Here is a 14,859-nt window from a genome sequence, read left to right as displayed (position 1 = left end):
CGCCTATAGACGTTACCACGAACAAGAGGTAGAAACACCACTTCATGGCGCAATTCGCATGCACTCCTATATTACGCTTCAGACCCCTGATTGATTCCAGTTTAAGCTCGTATACGATAGCAGCGCCCATTCGCTATAAACGGGATCGACCAGGGCTCACCCGGCCAATTTAAAAAAGAGGTCCACACGGGTGGGGCGGGGAGGGTCAATTTGCCCCCACCCCCGCCCGAGCGCGTGTTAAACGTCGTAGCGATGTCCCGGTGTCATGTGCGCCCCATACCCTGTAACCGGTGATATAGACAAATATATAAACCCACTGGGTCTGTCGCCAGTGGATCACTAGAGAGGCGCCGAAGCTTTTTAAGGCGCCATGCGTCGCCATTGCCATTATGTACATTTCGCCGCAGTAGGTGGGCGGGAACCGCAGTATTAGCCTCAGCAGGTGTGTCACCCCGCCCCACTTCCCCCGTCGTCCTCCCCTCCCCGCCTTGGCAGAGTTTATGTTGAAACGGCGGTATGCAAACGCTGCAGCCAGTATCAATTGAGCTTGATGCCGGTTTGTGGGCTAGCCGCCCACGGACCCACTTACTAGCCGAGTCGTTGCCAATTTTCTGACGGTAGGCCTCCTCCTGCTCTGCAGTGGGCGTGATCAGGACAGTGCGGTACTGGAACAGAGACCGCACAGTCACTTGACAGCCGGCGCCAGCTTGACCGACACCACGACCTGCTACGGGGCGGCCTGGCCCGGGGCTACAGCGAGGCGACGCGTCTGGCTGGCATCAGTCGTCCTGCACAAGACTCGGCCCAGCAGGCCGGCACACAGCGCTCCCGAGCCTGACTGCACTAAACAACAGCAAGCGGCCATCGTATTTCTTTGCACTATGTATAACGAGCAACTACATTGAAATGTGATCACAACAGGAGATTCAAAAGCATGTCTGCTGCTAGAAGGTGATCCAAATGGCTCCCGTCGTGGGGCGATCCTCCGCTGTCCAGCGTCGCTTCACAACCGAATCACTGCTGCCGCGCCCAGTGACGGAGCTGCCCCGCGACACCCACCCTGTCTGCTAACGCTCCCCATAGGCAGCCGATGTAAATCTTGAATGAACTACACCCAGCAAGTTGGTGCCATGAAATGTGTTAGGCTGCCGTGGCGCGCCAGTCTTGGGGGCCATCGCCAAACACACGACCAGTCGGGAGATCTCCCGGGGAGCAAACAGATGCCCCTTTCCTCCCCCCCCCCCCTGCTTCCACCAGTAGGCGCCCGCGGCGATCATCAGAGGTCAGTCAACTGGAACGCCTGCCAATGCTGTGTCGGCCCGTTTGTTCCCTCCAACGCGACGGCGCAGGCCGAGCCAGTCGGATGAGCGGCGCTGGCGTCTACGGCGGCAACACCCGCGTCTCCCGCCAATTGCTCCGATGAAAATAGATTGCCAGCCACTCGAGGAGATGATGGCGACCTTGGAGATGCGTCCAGCTGCTGTTTGTCGGGTGCCCCGCTGTCTGCTGGCGCGTGCCTCGCACTCGGCGCTGGCACGGCCGCCCAGCAGACATCGACGGGGCTGAACGGCGGCCATGTTTGTTTACCTGTCCCCCGTGCCGTTGCCGCGACCAGCAGCACTGATATCGCCACACCAATAAATAGAGCTTCGCATCTCTTTTGGAAGATCAGAGTCAGCGAGTGAATGCGCATGCTCAGTGCTGTCAAAACCACCCGTGCAAGTGACGGCACTGGATACCGATGACAAATAATGCGAAAATGAAGCGCTGGAGCTTGTAACGAACGTACGGTTACACAGGCAGGATAACTATGCAGTTAACTTCTACCGAACTAGTTAACGATGACAAATAATGCGAAAGTGAAGCACCGCAGCTTGTAACGAATGTACGGTTAAACAGGCACGATAACTATGCAGTCAACTTCTATGTGCAGCTTACCATCACGCGACCGGTATCTATAACCGAATCGTAATAGCTATGGAGGGCCCCATACGCCACGCTCGTCATAAACAGCGTGCAACCGACTGGATCGGGTGGAGATGCTTGGTCTTGGTTGGTCGGCCCGGTCGGGTGAGGATGCTTGGTCCTGGCCTTGGTCTTGCTCGGGTGGGGTCGGGTCGGGCGGTATGCTTGGTCCTGGTTTTGGTGATGCTCCGGTGAGGTCGAGCTTGGTCCTGGCCTTGGTTTTGCTCGGGTGGGGTGGGGCCGGGTGGTACGCTTGGTCTGGGCCTTGGTCCTGCTCGGGTGGGGTGGGGTCGGGTGGTACGCTTGGTCCTGGCCTTGGTCCTGCTCGGGTGGGGTGGGGTCGGGTGGTACGCTTGGTCCTGGCCTTGGTCTTGCTCGGGTGAGGTCGGGTCGCGTGGGGGTGCTATCTTGGACTAAGGCTTGCTTGGGTTGGGCCGGGTCGGGTCGGATGGCGGGGAAATCACGGCTTCGGATACGGATATTTCCAGGCACCGGTCCAAGATGGCTGAGTGAGCCCCTCGCGCGCGCGCGGCGCGTTGGCGGCTTCGACGGTCGGCGGCCGGGCCGTGCAGTGGCGACCGTGCGCTTGGACTCGGCGGTGGGGTCGAGCCTACTTCACGAAATCTATGAAAAAACACTTCAGGAGGCAACAAAACATGTACCTTGCAACAGTTCAATGTCATGCGATGCATCGTGATTTCTTTTAAGGAATTAAAAAAAGGAGAAGCGGGGTAATCGGATGAGTGGCAGATATATATTCAAAACATATTTTGAACAAGTATTATAGGCAGACATGGCCAATGCCGCCGGCTGTTGGGTGTTGACGGTGACTGAGAGATCCTCTGAGGAGTTAGAGAGGAGCAAAGGCGATTCTTACGCTTTGTTTTGCAAAGGTGGAGGGCAGCAGCAGTTTTGCCCTCCAACATAAGCCGAGCTGCCAGCGGATAAATTGAATCAAAAAGCTCCAGCTCGCAAAGGCCTTTATGAGCAAGTGATAGCATGAGCAGATACCAAGACGAAAACCCATTCTTTGAATTTTCAAGCAGTGCTTTAGCCAGACTTTCAGGGTTGCATCAGCAACCTGCCTTTTTCCAATCGGGACACGTCACTGTTCCGATTCTCCTCTGGCGTTTTTCTACTGTACCCTCGCGGTTTCACTGCACCCTTGCTACATGAGAGGATGGCCCCTCTGCTGCTCCACTCTTTCCACTTATTTCGAAAAATTTAATCAAATGCTTCGCATGGTTGGTTTGAATTTGAAACTTTTGCTAAGCAAAACCTGCTGCGTGTGCCCCTAGCTCATCACGTAAGATAGACTTGTCCAGGACATGGAATAAGTTTCCCTGCCGACTTCATGCCAGACAGAGCTGGACTTGGTTTTACGTGCCATACAGTGATCTAACATGGCCAACGCAGTAAAAGGCTACCCACTCTTGGTCCATTGCCGGATAGCATTTCAATGACAGTCGCTGAAAGCAACGGACCCGTGGGAGCACATTTTCCAAGCTACGGGACCGCAAGTGCCGAATAAATCATATTCCTAGCATTACTCCCAGAGGTGCCACTTTGTATGCCCAGCCCCCCCCCCCCCACACACACTCCCCAATGCTGTTTCTAGTCCCCGCAATGCTGTTCTGAGCCTCCCTCCGCAATGCATGTGAGCAAAATGGAGCATTGGGCCAATGAAATGTAGCAAGTGTCTGAAATGCTGACATGCTAGGTGTCTTGACGCATCACTATCACTATCATCATCATCTCACTGCACAAAATATCATCATGATAATACCACGTACCATCATGATCACCATATCATCATTATGACCATGCCATTATAAACACTGCATAATCTTTACCATAATATCATCATTATTACTTTATCATCATTGCCACAATATTACCATCATCACAAATATATCGGCTTCAAATGAGAAGTCATTCCTTGACATCGAAACAAGTTTGGAACCGACGCATTTTGCACTACTATTATCTTATACAGCAGGGACGCAAATTAAAGTGATAACATCCGAGGGAAAAGGATTTGGGGGGGGGAGTAAGGTTAATTTTTTAGCTGATCTCTACCAACTGATTTTAGGAAATAACATCTCTGATGGCGCCACTATTTCTGTTCAAAAAAAGGGCTGCAAACAAACATAAAAGGTAAGGCGGTTCAGGGCCTTTTCGGATCGAACCATCTAAATTATGGATATGTCACTGGGAATTTATGACGCACTCATCTGCTGAGACTATATGGCACCGCCGGCCTCTCACCCTGACAGGAAGCGCGAGCGCTTCGGGGCATCGAATCCCGCGCCTGGGGTTTCCCAGGCGCGCAGTGGTTAGCACACACTCGGGTGGGGGCCAAATTGGTCTGTCCGAAGGTTTTTCCAGAATGGTTTCCGAACGGCGCGACGTAACCGCGCCAAATTTTGCATAGCTGTAGATAATTGAATAGCGGATCGTTCAGTACTCAAAATTTGGGTGTACCTTGTAATGTCGCTGATCTACGGCAGGTCAAATTTAGGCCATAGATTCTGCCATGTCAGTTTCTAGGGAATCGTTCAATCTGATGCGACAACGGAGTGTTAGACGGAGCCATACATCTCTGAGATACTTTATCAGGCAACACAACAGTTGAACGAACGTATTACATTGACATGAGGTCAGGTATGAAGGTCAGGCCAAGATGAAAACTAATCTGTTTTATTACTGAGGGCCTTGTTGTATGTGCTAGGTTCTGGTGCTCATTTCGAATTTATTAATAACAGGAACCGCATTATACGTCTCCCGCGGATTTTGCAAAGCCCAGAAAAGGGCGCTGACCAAAAAGGACCCAGACCAACATTTTGTTTTTAGGAGCATACTGCCCCCTCGTTATCTTTGTCACCTATCCCAATGCAAAACTCTAAGTGGTCTTGTGTGATTTTGATCACCATGACCTTCAAAGGGTTGAACAAGGCCAGTGACCTTAAATGAGTATGCGAACTTTTTCTTAGAACAATTACCTAGGTTCTGGGACACTTTGGAGATGAATCTGGAAGATGACCTTGTGTGACCTTATTTTACCAAAAATGCCTTTGCACCTTAAGAAGCGCCTTTGAACGCTTTAGGGCATCACTATGTACATCTAGAATATAGTTCGGGTGTATATTTCACCTGCATGATTTTTAGATTGATAAGTAGAAATAATTAGCTTTTACAGCACTGCGAACCATTGCTGAAATCTGGTGGCGGAACTGAAAGAGTTAAGCTCGAATCTTAATCTTTCGTATTCCTGTAGTTGTTAACCTGTCCAGAGGACAATCCCAAAATTTGGGAAGCGATTCGCCTAAGTGAATTTTTTTATCGTTTCGGATTGATTTTGGAAGACTTTCGGAACCACTCTTTCACGCCTCAAAATCTCCTTGATTTTCTCGGTTCCACGCCGGCCCCCGTCGTATGTTTGTTACATGCAGTCGGCTACGCCGTCCGGTTTTACGACACCTGCATCCTCGACCATCGCTGTTCTTGCTCCTGAGATTGCGAGCGCGCAGGCCCAACATTTTTTAATCACTTTGCATCACTTGTCGATTTTATAAATAACGAACGATCTCAGGCACACGTGGGTTGGCTCTTTTCATATTTCTACCTCATTTTGACCTCGTCTGTTTAACACCAATGAGACCCCTCAACTTTTCCGGGCAGGGGGCCACGGGAGGAGAGAGAGAGGTATAGACCTCACGATGAGACCACTGATCTCAGGATCTCTGGCCTCTTCAAGTTCTTCCTTACATCCTCGTACGTCAGAGGCCTTTTTCTCCTATCTTGTAAGGCAATATGCTGCGTGAGCATTGGTCACTCGGGTAATGGGTCTCCTTTCATTTTCTTTTTTTCGTTTGGAAAGTCTAAAAGTTTGTTCACGGATCATCATTAATAGTGTTTCAAAGAACAAATCGTCACTGATGAAAAATTGGAAAACTTAACAATTACTAATGTCCGACCAAAAATGCAGGGAGTAAACAGGCAGAGCATACTGTTTTATTGTGTGTTTGATATATTTGTCTGTCACTGAAATAAACTCATTACTAGCGTTAATATTGTTTTAGCAAATGTAATTAAAGCTGTCTTTTCTGAATCTGTGATAAGCCGACATCTTCTCCAAGAAAAACATGGTGGCAGTCGCACCTGCTCAGTATTCCATCTAAGCGAACATAAAAACATATTTCACGACCATTTGGGACATACGTAAATGCGAGTAAGTACGTATCAGTGGCAATCTTGCATCTCAAAATAGCATATTTGCCCCTATCGTGCGCGCATTGGAGAAGACATCATGCTGGAGATGTCAGTGAATAAGAATAGATGTTTGTCTACCGTTGCTCGTATAAAACGAAAGGTATGAGCTGCATTTCCAGAGAACTTTGATAAAGGGTATTTTGTCTCTTGTTAAGTGTATGTCTTAAGGGAAGATGATATCGAAATTCATTCTGTCAACTACTGTGTTATGTATCTGCGCTTGATTCAGCCTGCCAAGCCTCTGACGTCGTGAAAATGACTTTGACTCTTGTCATTTCGACATCCCAAAATTAACTGCATAAGCAACGACTTAACCACACATTTGTAAATGTACATGCGTTTGCTTTGGTGTATGAGATGTGCATGTTTGTGCGCGCACTATGATTGTGTGTGTTAGTGTGGTTGCGTGTGTCGCGATGTCGTGGACAAAACACCCTTGACGAGCGTTTCTACAATGGCCGGCGGCGGGGCTTGCGAATTTTGCGCTGAACACGCTGTTTAAAGACAAATGTAACCTCACGGTAAACTCAATTGGAAGCAACCAAGCGAACTTTTCCTTGTTGTCTCGCGACGACATGGGATCACGTCCCTCCGACCACCACTCTGTCTTTATCTCTGACATCCATGGGATTAGACTCTCGCTGTTGAAAACGCAAATGTTTAGGTCATTCGCCTTAGTTTCAAGCCCATGCTGGTCATATGTGTGATTGCATGCCATAGGTATGTACGTGTGTAATCTTTCTTGGTTATCGATCCGACTTTGAACGTAGTTTATAGCTCCGAATTTTATCTCACGGTATTTATAGTACCGTATCTTATCATATCGTAATTTATCGTATCGTATCTTAATTTATCGTACCGTATCTTGTCGCATCGTTTTCTTATATCATCATACCTTATAGCATAGTTCGTAGCATTGTATGTTGTAGTATGTTTTGCAGCACACTCTTTTACAGTATGCTTTGTAACTTGTTGCAACGGGTGAGTGAATGATGTAACGACCCTAAGCTAGCAAACGTTGTAACGAGTTGAAACCCGAAAAGCCACCTCGTGGATGGTTGCTAAGCAAAAAAATGCAAAATATTTTAGTTTTACACAAAGAACACAGATAAATGATGTTTTGCGGCGCATCGCGTCAAACAAAATATCGCGAATAATGTCACATTCAGGAATGCTTCAATGACAGTTACGAAAATTGCTTCAAAGGACAAAGACGAATTCCAATGGGAAATGCATCAGTGACTGCCCGCGGAAAACATGCCGATGTTTGGCGGAATGGCAGCGATCTGATGCGGCCAGTGCAGACCACAAACCATGACCCTTGCGGGAAGCGACTCACCAAAACAGCTGCGCCAGCCGCCGGCACTACGACAGGGGGCACCGTAGCCAGGTCACTGATCTGATGCGGCCAGTGCAGACCACAAACCATGACCCTCGCGGGAAACGACTCACCAAAACAGCTGCGCCAGCCGCCGGCACTACGACAGGGGGCACCGTAGCCAGGTCACTGATCTGATGCGGCCAGTGCAGACCACAAACCATGACCCTTGCGGAAACGACTCACCAAACAGCTGCGCCAGCCGCCGGCGCTACGACAGGGGCACCGTAGCCAGGTCACTGATCGATGCGGCCAGTGCAGGACCACAAACCATGACCCTTGCGGGGAAGCGACTCACCAAACAGCTGCGCCAGCCGCCGGCGCTACGACAGGGGGCACCGTAGCCAGGTCACTGAGGCTTCCGCGAACTGGAGCCGGCGCCCGGCAACCGGCGTTAGCGGCGTACCACGTCCGTTGGATTATTTTGGGCCACTATGCACCAAAACACTGGCCGCCTTCTGCACGGTAGCACCCTAGCTAAATTGCCGTCGGTATTGCTTCATGCTAATTACACACACGCTGGCAAAAGATGGATCATTAAAGAAGATCGCTTACGTGGAATCCGGCAGCCTGCACCAGGTTCGGAGGAAACATGTTCCTGAAAAAAGAAAAAATGGTTAGATCCCCGAAGCATCTTAAAGTTGGTCGCATATGAATAATGCATCACCCAGTGTGCACACGGTTCTTCAGCATTATTTGTTCCCGCGCTGGAGCCTATGTTTGGGCGGTGGTGTTCTGGGTGTATTCCGGCCACCTTCAACGGTCCCTGGATGGTCTCTCATGCTGACCATAGCAGGCCACGGGAGCATGGATCACGTCGCGCCCGCGACAGCGAACTGTTCTATCATAGGACAAGGCAATCAACTAACCGGTTACTCTGAGAGATCACGGCATGTTTTTAGCCGTCCCTGCCCGCTTTCTGTCAGCCCGACCCGGAGGCGACCGGCTCGGTGAGCTGGTTTTTGAGAGGGACGGTGTGAGAGTTGTGGCAAGCAGGCTTGACCGCGCCATGACCGAACATATGACCGGTGCGTTGACGAAGATGCTTCCGCACGGTGGTTCTATGAACGACCTTTGTCAGTTGCCCCCCCCCCCCTCCCCCACACGACGCACAGGTCACCGATGGTTACCGAGGTGGCGAACGGCGACGACGCCCTTTCGGAAATGGGGCTAGATGGTCACGCTTTTTTGTTTCAAAACCGATAGTCAGACAAGTTTACCACATCCACTTCTCCATCCAGTGCTACGTCGTAGCATACTTGCCGCAATTTGGTAATTTCTGTACCTGGTCTTTTCTCAATATTCGGATCGACGATGTGTCTCTTCCAAAACATTCAGCATAGCGCACAACACTGCGAACTGCACCCATTGAGCTATATTGACAGCTCTGAACGGCATCATTTTTCCGTTCCAAACGTGCAGGGTCTAAAAATATGTGAGGGAGGGTGATTTGAAACCTTCAGCAATCGATTCAGTGCAGTGAGGTGAGTCATGGGGTGGCGAAATCGAAAGTTGGTTTGGGGTCAAACTCGTAAAAAAATACGAAGGACAAACTTTACGTGCAAAAGCAGCCAACTCAGATCTCAAGGCCTGCTGTACTGATCGTTGTTGAACCTTCACCATTGGATTCCCATACCTTATAACCTTGTCACACAGGTGCGAGGCCCAGAAGCAAACGGTGGCAAAAATGACGGAAAAGACATTACTGCTTCTGCCGACAGGAACGTTGAGCTTCATCGTGCGTGCTGTACGCAACCGCGGCAATGCGTGATTTGACGACTACGACCGTCCCAAATGTACCGACTAAAATATCTCCCGTACGGTGTACTTTGTGTGTCTTTGTTCACCCCCCCCCCCCCAAAAAAAAAAACAGCGCCCTTGCGTTCGCACACGAAATACGCAGAAATGCTTTCGCTGTAATGACAACGATTGCAAAAAATAAAAAGAACAATGACCGCGCTTAGGCACTACAAAAGAAATAGCGTATGGCTTCATGGTATGCATCGCAGTTGCTAGGTATCTCTAATCGAATGGTGAAGCATTGGAGAAGATCGGAGTAGTAAGTTCTGAATGAGTTGTCTGCAGGTAAGAAGTTTGGAAATTGTGAAATTTGACGACTTTTAACCTCACTCAGGGTCACCAAATTTTCAAATGCAACAGGAGGAAATCAGGTATGGCGCATGGCAGAGCCTTGGCAGCGATCGGCTTGATAGGTTCTGAGGACAGAGTTGTCTGCAATCAATAATTTTGGAATTTATGAAATTTAACGACTTTTGACCCGCTCTGAGGTCACCAAATTTTCAACTGCAGGCTCCTGCAAGAGGCAATCAGGTATGGTGCATCCGATGGTGAAGGTTTCAAAACAATCGATGCAGTAGGTTCTGATATCTGAGTTGTCTGCTTTCGCGTGTGAAATTTTCCCCTCGCGTTTTTGAGGCGACTGACCTCGGGTCAGGTCTCCACATCGCCACACCTCACTGATGTGACTCACCTCATTGCTCCGAATCGATTGGTGAAGGTTTCAAGTTGATCGGAAGAGTTATTTCGGAAAACAAGCGTGTCTGCTTCATCTAGTCGGTTTTAGATCCTGCCTTTTAAACATCTCAGGTTGTCGTTATTGTACTGGAGCCCGCCGTTGCGCACAGTCAACAGCGTTAAAAAAAAAAACGCTGAGTTGCGCCCTGAGCACATGACTGTTCCTGCAGCCGCTCGAAACCTTCCGGTGCCTCCTGAACTGTTATTGGAACCATAATGTTCCCATGAGCGGATTACTGACACTCAGTGTCCTCAGTGGCACTCAGTGTACTATACACGCTCATGACAGTTTAAAATTACGTTCTGACGCATTAAATCGCGAGAATCAGATCAGCAACTAACAAGAAATTAAACTAATCTAGCCCACCAGAAAAAATTTCGCGCCTTTTTCGGTCCAGAACAAGGAGACGGTATGAGTTGAAAAACCGTCAAGTTTCAGCAAATATTGACCTATGGAAATATTGACCTCTACGCCCTTTCGACTCTAGCGCTAAGGACACACTACCATCATTGCGAGCGCCACAAAATGGCACTCCACTTCCATATCTTTCATTCAAAACCGAACCCTTGCACTGAATGTGGTCCGCATCAACTTCACTCTGATAGATGAAGGGTTAGGTACCTAATCCCCAATCCTTGTGTATTCGGGTTGGAATGGGCTGGAATTGAACATGCGAAACGGCATCCAGTACCTCATGCAAAGCTTGATAAGATTTGCTGGGATATGTTTGGTTTCTCAGGTCAGTGTCAAGGCCATATCAGGTCAACTAATATATATTCCTGTCTCATCGGGCATTCTCAAAGCAACTTCTGAGTTTATTTCCGCGCGATGCATCCATGTAATAAGCAAAAACGACTCCTTTTAAACGATTAGCATCAACCAAGGGTGTTTAACAAAGGTCATATTGATCGACGTCATCCATAGTCGGCATCCGTCACCATCCTATGCTCCGGCATCCCATGTGTGCCGGTGCTTGTTTCCGATGATTATTTATGGTCACTCGCCCTCTCCACACTCGCGCACTGATCACCCGACAGTGAGAGTGGCGCACAAGGCACCATTCCCTTCCTCCGCCTGGCAGGCGGAGAACAATAGCCAATTGCAGACAGTTGGAATTACAGCTGTCTGCAGCGCCGGCGTTAGTACAAAGTTCGTCCGACGCCCCATGACGACGACGACCACCACAAAGCCTCTGAAGTTTAGACTCACTGGACAGGAGTGCTGGCTGGCGTCGCAAGGCCGGGTACATTTTGATTGCAAATGAAGTCACTCCGAAGTCAATGCGTTTGGCTGATTGAAAGTTCATGTCTCCAGTAAGGACTTCACAAGGACAAAAGGAAGCATTCAGGCAGCCAATGCGCGTAGGCTCTAGATGATTTGCTCTAGTTGGGAGAGGGACAGAAAGTGCAAATTGTATCCATATTCTAGGTAGAACGCCGCGTAACCCGAACCACTAAGCAGAACTTGCTTCAACCACTTTGCAGCCCAAAGGCCGAACGGCAATGCTAGTTCCCATTCCCCCGCGTGACAGTGCTTCTGTCGCCTATGTCACGTGAAGCAATACACTTTACACGGGCTTGCACCAAGTTTTTCAGATGGAGAGTTTGCCACCAAGGCTGTTAAATGCACTCAACCTGCGAAGATATGACCCAACTCTTTTGCTCGACAAAACGTCTTTGCGCAGTGAAGACTTGTTACAACCAATCATGTGTCGGCGCGAAAAACCATTGCAGCTGACGCGCCCTTATAGCCCGATAACTGACTAACATCCTATCGTGCGGACGCTCTGCATGTAGGAGATATTGTGCGAGCGCTTGGCATGTAGTGAATATTGAGCAGAGGCTTTGCTAGTAGGGGATGTTGTGCGGACGCTTTGATGTAGGGAATATTGTACAGACACTTTGCATGTCGGGATATTGTGCGGACGCTTTGCAAGTAGGGGATATCGTGCTAACGCTTTGCATGTAGGGGATATTGTGCAGACGCTTTGCATGCAAAGGAGTATTGTGCGAACGTTTTGTATGTGGGGGATATTTTTTTATCTGAACCATGCCCCGTACTTCAAGGTCTGGGTATGGAGATAAAGCAATGCATGATATGAACATCCCGGCTATAAATCAAAACCACCAAGCCGTCCCAGCATGCTCCTTTTCGGCTGGCAAATTGGCTTTCAGAATCGCCTCCTCTCCCATTGGTCAGATCTATGATCTCATCATGGCGGGAACCACAACATTGCTGTGCCTATGGACTTCTGTTTCCCTGAAGAATGACCCACAACGACTCACTCATAATGACTCACTTATTAACTCACATTAATGACAAGGGCTCAGGGCCCTTTGTGACATGCTCTGGAATTGAGTTCCCTTAAATGAAGGGTTTGGTGCCTCTCGCCGAATAGATTAATTCAGAACTCCGTCAAGCGAGACGGCACGAACCTTGAAAAGACACTGAAATTTGGCGATTAAAAAATTAAGATTTTGGGCTCCTTGTGGCGTGCCTGGAATTTGTTGCCTCTCGAACACAAAAATTGTGATGCTGTAAAGTAAAAGCTTGATGCTCCTTCATCAAGATATTGTGATGCCCTTTCGGGACACCAAAACTCATGGCCCAAAGTGGGCGTGGCCCCATGAGCCCTCCCTCCGGATCAGGCCCTGCATGCACGATCTATATGTCAGGCGGCATGCTGGGGTATTTGTCGTGCATTCCCTCACAGCCCGCACTGACAGCAATGGCAGTGCCTATTCTCTGAATGCATGGAGGTGGGAAGATGGGCGGTCGAACCAACATGCTCTTCAGATCTCTTTTGCGTCATGCTATTGTGATAGCAACCCAGACTTCTTGACAATACTCTCAACCCTGCGCGGGAGCGTCTTGTCAACGCACAACAGCGTGAAAAAAAAAACATTCGCGTTGGTCTGTTTTTTTTTTTTGCTGGAAAAATGTGGAAAAGATTGACTGCAGGAAATCTGCGTCGTGCCTACGGGAAAACCATGTACTGTCTCAATATGGATAGGCTTTCCGGCCCTGACACTCCATGGAGGACGTAATGGTCGACGTTGTCGAGTAGATCGCAAAGATTATCGACGAGGGTGAAATGGGATTGTTGACGACGCTCGACTCATGTACAGCTTTTGACAGCGTCGATCATGGTGTTTTCCCACACAAGTTAGAATGGTGAGGCGTATGCTCAGACTGGTTCCCCATCTACCTGCGTGACCGGAAGCCAATGGTGGTGTGAGGCTCTCACTTGATTCGCCCACTCACTCATGGCGTTGCTCACAGCTCCATAGTCGGACATGTTATCTTCCCCATCTCCTTCATCTACCTGGCATTATTTCTTCCCCATGGCCGACTCTTGTCCCATGCTGATGACACTCAACTCCTGGACCACCCCTCTCCCGACGTCATCAGCTCACCCCACCTGGAGGCCAGTGTCGAGCAGGCTATTCTACACCTTCAGAGTTGGTTACAGTCCAAATGCCTCGAAATCAACTGCAAGATAACCTATTTCATCATCGTCGGCACCAAATCTTACATCAAAAACACGTATTCAGCGTCTGCATTATCCAGTCAGGCCAACGAATCCCGACATGCCTCACTGTGAAGGCCCTGGGCATGGCCTTCGACCAGGGCCTGCACTATTTCACACCCAAAGTCATTGGGCTGCTGGTACAGGCTCACAACGTCCCCCAACCACTGTACTTCCTCCAAGTTTGTGGCAGGGCTGCCAAATGTTGTCTGCCACGGATTCAGAAAGCTGCCAACTTTGCGAAAAGCCTAGTTACTGCGATACGGCGCAGTGAGCACATGTCACCTGCCCTCAGTTCTTTAGGTTCGTCCGGGTGGCGGCTGGGCGGAAGGAAGTGGTGTATCAACGAGATTGCCTCAGAGTGTTTGGGATACCGAATGAACGCACCCGCCCGCCAGCCCTCAGAGTTCTCTGTTAGGCACTCCCAGGTGTCCCCTTGACCATCGCACGCCAGGCTCATGGTGCTTTCGGAAGGACTTCTTGCCAGCGGCTCTGTGGGGCACGTTTGTAGCCGACTGGGTGGTTGACATGCGAGCGGTGGAGTCAGCGGAGGTAGTACGCGGCATTGGCGCAGAGGAATAAGTCGGACGCCATGAACATCACTGAACCTTACACCTGTGCCTGCCCCGTCCGCGCCCACGCTGCCGGGGTACCACGCAGACCAAATACGGCGCAGTCAGCTGACGAAGATGGACTGCTACCCTGAACCCGAACCCTCCCGCGCCTCTGTTGTCGGGGGCGCCACGCTCCAATGAGGCTACCGCTTGGCTCTGGCGCTGCCTCCGCTGATTGGTACCCGCCGCCCAGCGCTCCTCGTGCACTTAACGCCGAGTGCGCCGATCTCCGAGGCCGAACCGTGCGCTGCGTGGCACGACATGGCCAATCTAAGGCCAGCTGGCGGCTGCAGTGCTCCCGGGCCGATCCCATGCACAGCGCAGAAAGTTACAGGGTAAGGCGCGGTATGAGGTGCAGTGGTGGTGGGTTGCGAATGCTAGTGCTTAGTAATTGGTTCCACGAACCATCGAACATTTGGCGGGACACTGCTTTCAAAAACTTAAGAAACCGCGGCGCCTGCGACAAACGGTGGGCTCTACCTACCTACAGCAATCATAAAGTAATGTGAAATGAAACAGACAGCTGAACATTGCGGCGCTTGGGGTTATGTGCTTGATTAATACG

At 49.9% G+C, this 14,859-nt stretch overlaps 1 protein-coding gene across 2 annotated transcripts in view; it reads right to left on the bottom strand.

Moving 5' to 3' along the window:
* LOC119107072 (excitatory amino acid transporter 1) overlaps positions 1 to 14,859 on the bottom strand; it is a 60,897-nt gene that overhangs the window by 24,134 nt on the left and 21,904 nt on the right. For both annotated transcript variants that reach the window (XM_037230428.1, XM_037230429.1), the window contains exons 3-4: positions 8,171 to 8,213; positions 590 to 665 (exon numbers count right to left, since the gene is read on the bottom strand). In XM_037230428.1, the coding sequence (XP_037086323.1) occupies positions 590 to 665; positions 8,171 to 8,213 (119 nt within the window). The remainder of the gene's footprint in view (positions 1 to 589; positions 666 to 8,170; positions 8,214 to 14,859) is intronic.

Source organism: Pollicipes pollicipes, unplaced genomic scaffold, assembly GCF_011947565.3.
Source record: "Pollicipes pollicipes isolate AB1234 unplaced genomic scaffold, Ppol_2.1 Scaffold_6686;HRSCAF=7923_pilon_pilon_pilon, whole genome shotgun sequence".
Taxonomy (NCBI): domain Eukaryota; kingdom Metazoa; phylum Arthropoda; class Thecostraca; order Pollicipedomorpha; family Pollicipedidae; genus Pollicipes; species Pollicipes pollicipes.
This window is presented reverse-complemented; position numbering and strand designations above follow the sequence as displayed.